Source organism: Notothenia coriiceps, unplaced genomic scaffold, assembly GCF_000735185.1.
Source record: "Notothenia coriiceps isolate Sejong01 unplaced genomic scaffold, NC01 NC01_scaffold00005486, whole genome shotgun sequence".
NCBI classification, from domain to species: domain Eukaryota; kingdom Metazoa; phylum Chordata; class Actinopteri; order Perciformes; family Nototheniidae; genus Notothenia; species Notothenia coriiceps.
In genome coordinates this window covers 12,302-17,894 of record NW_011338187.1, presented here as the reverse complement: position 1 = coordinate 17,894, position 5,593 = coordinate 12,302, and the positions used below count along the sequence as shown (strand labels likewise).

Below are 5,593 nucleotides of genomic sequence, written 5' to 3'. Positions count from 1 at the left end.
CTGGTCTCTCGCGCCCCCCCTGGCATGCCTCTGCGCCCCCCACTTTGAGAACCACTGGTCTACAGTGATGAGCAGGTGGAAATATGTTTATGAATGGGTGAATGCTGACTTTGAGTAGTCAAGACTAGAAGAGCTGTTTTTAAATGCATATATCATTTATTTTCACAGTTCATGTTACAGAAAGAATAAATAGGAACATGAAATATGTTTAGTGTTAAAGATTTAGGAAACATCTGTTGACTCGTTTTTGCCAGCTGTCATCTTATTAGCATGAACTGCAAAGGTCTCTGCCACCAGTAAGGGAAAAACAATGGAAGCATCTGCAAACACCTAAAGAGAAAAATGAGAAGCTGTTAAAACATCAAATACATTTTCCAACAAGAGCCTGTTCAGACCTGTTATTGTGATGAAAGGTAACTTACTCAATCTCTAAAATTAACTACAAAATTCAGAAATGTTTTGACTGTGTGACTGAAACTGGATTTAGTTAACGACCGACAGGTGTGTTCAAAGATCAAAGCGTTTTTTCTACAGCTCCTGTCCCCTCTGGCCGTGATGTCAACCACTCTAAGTCGCCCCAAGCTTGTTTTTCAAGTCTCAGGCTCGAAAATGACATTCCCAGAACAAATGACCATATCTTCCCTTCTAAAAGGGATAATAAGCTAAATAATATTTTTTCTCAAAGCAAGGTTACACCTGTGAGTTGGATGTAGAAGTGTCAGAATCAATATAGATGTTTTTATTTGAAAGTAAATTCAGATTGAACACAGTAAAAAAATGTAAATTATTGTGTCCGACCAAAAAAAAAAAAAAATTACAATAGTGAAAACCACCCTTGAATAATGGGATGGTAGACTAAAAGCTTTAGGAATCCAAACTACAACATATAATAAGTACCCTGTCTCAAGATTGATGCAAAACAAGTGAAATTTGACCTTTTTAGAGAGATTTAGCAACAAAAAAACACTTCTGGGTTTGGTCCCCCCCTTGCTCGATTTTGCTGATTGACATCTCTTTCTAACCATCAGAGCCAATGGAATCAAGGGGAACTCCCACATACTCCTTATTTGGTAATGTGTGTGTGTGAGACTGACGCATAGCCAAAACCGGAAGCTGCGATAACTCTGGTGGCTACCGTTATCAGCTAACTTTTACTCTCCGATTTTTACATAAAAATTGAATTATGGATTATAAATTAAAAAACATTATTCCACAGAAACATTATCAACCTATGGATTAACCAATTCAGCCGCGTTTTTTCTCGTTTTAATGCCATTTTTAAAAAAAAAAGTCTTTTGATCAGATTGACAGCTACGGTGAGACGATCTCCCGTAAAAGCTACGTAAAGGTACGTGTTGTGATGTCTGTGTTTGCTTCCCCTGTCGCGAGTTCGGCTCACTCAGTGATGATATATATACCTAAATAATCTGTGGAACCTCAGCTTTAATTGGATATCTTGTATGTGCAGCTACGCTAAGTAATAAGGGTATCTTTTATCTTGAGTTCTGTACTAAAGTGCGTTAGCATTTTTCGCTCAGGGGTCATTTAGATGCTTCTTATGAGACTTGTGTTTTGTTTTGGTAAAAATGGTTTGTATCGTCAGTTAGCTGAGACACAGTGTCGTGAAAAAAAAAAAAAAAAGCCCCCGCCGAGGGGGGCTTTAGGGCTTAACAACCAGCTCTCCTATTCATTCCTATGGGGCAAATTATCGCAGTTTTCTGTGATTTGCGTGAAAAATGCTAGGTGAGTCTCAAAGACATAGCAACCCGATCCCGGTCATTCCGCACGCTTTGATGTGTTTTTTGTGTGTTTCGTGTCAACGCTGCCGGGCGAGTAGCATGACAACATTTGTGGAGGAAGAAGGAGAATAGATAAGGTAAGTATGTCCAATACTATACTGTGTGTGGCTTCGCCAGTCACACATAATGATTGAACCCTTTAATTGAACCATTGGACCTATCAGAGGGTTTGTTTCAATTGACCAATCAAATGACTCGATGAAATGGGCCAATCAGAGGTTTTGACCCATTGGGCCAATCAGGCTAGGTGTAATGGACCAATTATATAATACTTGATATCAAATACCTTCACAGGTTTGGCATCTAAACTGATCTTGCCCCAGGACACGGCCTCATCAGGTCTGGCTCCAGAGTCACAGCCATCGAACTCCTGAGCCGTGTTCACAAACACCGCATAATCAGCTCCGTCTCTCTGGAGGGAGACAAATCAATGTATCCTTTAGTCACTTGCAACCTCTCTTCCATATTTGAGCAGATATATGTACATAAGAACAAAACAATCTCATAATCAAAAACGTAGAAAATGTACCCATGCATTTGCATTGCAGACTTGGTGTTTGGACAAGCCCCCTCCCAGGGCGAGTATCCCTGTGCTGTTGGCTGCCACTGCAAGATGGTTCAACTTTGTAATATCTGTAATCAAATGTATTGAGTAAGACCAACTACAAACACAGAGTCAAATAAGGTAAGCACCAATGAGGTTTCCCATTATTTTTACCCTCAGCTATGTCCAGTATCAAACCGGGCTTTTTGAATGAGAAGAGGAAGAACGCGTCTCCGATGGCACCGTCTGTCAAGGCCGGGCTGAACACCGGGATGTTATTCTGAAATCGACACCAGATCAATGTTTAGTGTATCTTAGATGAAAATCCCTCGGTTTTTCCAAAAGTCCACACATTTCCAGTCTAATGTATACCGGCAGGACTCACCTTGTAGGCCCAGTAGTAAACAGATTCAGGGTTGTTGATCTCCTTGCCAAGCCGATGGATTATCTTAGATGGAGTCCAGCGAACGCCCTGAAAGAAGTTAACAAAAAATAAGTACGTTTGATGAGAGGGCGAAATAAAATCTTCTTACAAATAATATTATTTGAGTTTTTTTAAATATATTTTCGAAACTTGCAGCATTTAAAAAAAATGTTTGGAAACCTTTTAAAAGTTTGAAAAGTAGTCCACACACCTGAGTGTTCTGCTCCAGCAGCATCTGCTCTAAAATGGGCATCAACCAGTTGTCGAATTTCACATAGTTTCCTTCAGGCATCAGTGTGTTTCCTGTCCTGTATCAACAATGGAACACAGCACATCAAAAAGACTCTTTTAATTTGATCTTTTAATGTGGTATTTCCATTTGCAAAGTGTCAAACTCTGATGATGCAATCAACATGTTCTCTGACCTGTTCAGTCCTATTTTGTAAAGATGCTTGCCAGGCATATCGAAGTCTCCTATGTACATCGGGCCCAAACACTTGATCAGATCCTCCTCTATACCTCCAGCTGTGGTCACTAAGACATCCACCTATACAGAGAAAGACATATTGATTAGGGAACAGATATGATTTGTAGTGGACTGCAGGACAAGACTATACTGTATATTCCTCAGATTCATATGTAAGGTTGTTTCAATAGTGCAGTTTGTGGACAAGATAGCATCTAACATTTAACAATAGTCAGAGAGAAATGGTGATCTTTGTACAAATGATTAGCACTATTATTTTAATTATCTATTCATCTTTTTCTCAACTGATGGATCAATCATGTACTGTTTTTCCAAAAAATCTATGTAATTTAGTTTAATATTTTAGAAAACTACTTAATCCTGGTGCTAATGCCTTATTTTTGAGGAGAGTTGTACCATTTTGTGTTCTGCGAGATAGCGGATACTCTCCCTGACTCCACTGCTGATGAGGTTTGAGGTGTAACTGAAGAAGATGGTGCAGCTGTTAAGGCAGGGGCAGGTGGATGGGTCTTCCTCAGCAAATCCATGTATCCTCTTCATCGGTTGCTGGCGCGTCTCGATCTAGATGTGGAGTGAATTAGACCGATTAAAACGATTATCATGCCATCAGTTAATTGTGCATAATCAAAAGATAACAATACAATCTAACAAAACCAAATAAATGTATGTGCGTATTCATCATGATCTCTTTCTGTGTTCCACCATCTCACCATTTTGTTGATCTCCTGGATAGCCAAGCCCACCCTAGTGGCCTGCAGACCGGTGGTAAGGTAGGACTTCATCAGTGCGCGGTAGTCCACTCCCTGGTTGAAGTCGTAGCCCTGGATCTTTGGTGTATCCTCTGGCACTGGCTCCATTTCTCTATAGGTATTTTCAGGTAATGGGTGGGCATGGTGTGCCATATTGTCTGAAAGAACAATAACAAACATTCCTAAATAAGTTCTGGAATTGGGAAGTGTAAATATCTATACAACTTGAATGTAAAAGAGCTATTTTCCTCAAGATCAAACATATGCAGGTTTGTTAACTTTGGTACGTTGTTGTGGTTCTCTTGAATTGTGTATTTGATGCAGATCCACATCAACCGTTTGCATGTATTAAGGGTTCAGAGTGGCCTAAAATGTGAGATAACCAATTAGACCAAAGTTGAGATAACAAAGTAGCCTAGTGTGTAGCCCTTTTTGGTTCCATTCGAACTCTAGCATTTCAGGATTTACTACAAAAAGCCCTTCGTTCAAACTTGTACTAATGGTCGGATCAAGTCTGAAATTTGACTTGCATCAGAGCAAATATGACAATGTTATTAGCACAGGTTTTACTGTTAAGTAGTTTAATTATCTAAAGAACTAGGGGTATTTTCTTGGACTATAAAGAAACTGTTTATCAGATTAAAAATAACAACAACTTTAGAGATGCAATGTTTTGGGCAGGAAAACAATCTGAAAGGTAACTAAGGTTGTTAGACACATTTTGAACAGTAAACAGGTGTAGCATTCACGTGTTATGTGTAGTAGAGTATAATTATATAGCTGCACTTATATTTCTCTAAACTAACTAGTAAATCCAGCTACATTAGTTCTCACCAAGCATTCAGTATGTGAGGCGGAAGTCTTTCACTGTTTTCTTTGTATGTTTTAATTCTATATCCTCCCAGGTATTATTTAAAAATAGATGGAGTCCAGCAAGCACAACACCTCAACAAAAAAGGCACCCCGATTTCGAAAAACCTTACCTCTCCTGTTGGCTGACAGATGGTCTCTGAAGGATGCTGGCCTGGCTTTAAGATGTTACTCACACCTCTAACCAAAGGACTCAAAGAGAAACCTGTTGAGCCGGACCTTTATTTAAGGATGAGGGGAAAGTAGTGTGAACAGGTGGGGAGTCCTAAACTGCCAAGAGAAGAAGAGCAAAGTATCTGTGTGCTTTTAAAAACAGGTTTCTCTACATCTGGGAGCGTGATCAATACCCAGAATAATAGACAAATAATTAAATATATTATGAATTGCAAGGTGCTTTTGAAAGGGCGCCTCTAAATAAAATGTATTATTATTATTATTATATTATTATTATTATGATAAACTTCAAGTATGGCAATACTGGTTATTTAGTTTCTATTGATAATGCATGAAACTAAAGCTGTGTATCTCAAGATTTAGGAGTAACTAATAATCCAGTAATACAATATGTATGATTCTAAAATGGCACAATTAATGCTTTACTTGTTGTACTTTAAGTATATTTCAATGACATTACTTTTGTACTTTTCTTTAGGTAAGGTTTTTTGTGCAGGAATTTTACACGTAAAAGAGTATTTTTACACTGTCTAACCATTCTTCTTC

The 5,593-nt window shown here is 38.6% G+C and overlaps 1 protein-coding gene across 1 annotated transcript; it reads right to left on the bottom strand.

Annotated features, from left to right (window-relative positions):
- Nucleotides 1-222: 222 nt before the first annotated feature.
- Nucleotides 223-4,111, bottom strand: dhps (deoxyhypusine synthase). The gene is made up of 9 exons (XM_010768271.1): nt 3,965-4,111; nt 3,651-3,815; nt 3,193-3,314; nt 2,979-3,075; nt 2,729-2,815; nt 2,518-2,623; nt 2,329-2,432; nt 2,086-2,211; nt 223-330 (listed from the first exon to the last, which is right to left on the bottom strand). The coding sequence occupies exons 1-9, from the start codon at nt 4,109-4,111 to the stop codon at nt 223-225; spliced, it is 1,062 nt and encodes a 353-aa protein (XP_010766573.1).
- Nucleotides 4,112-5,593: the final 1,482 nt, after the last annotated feature.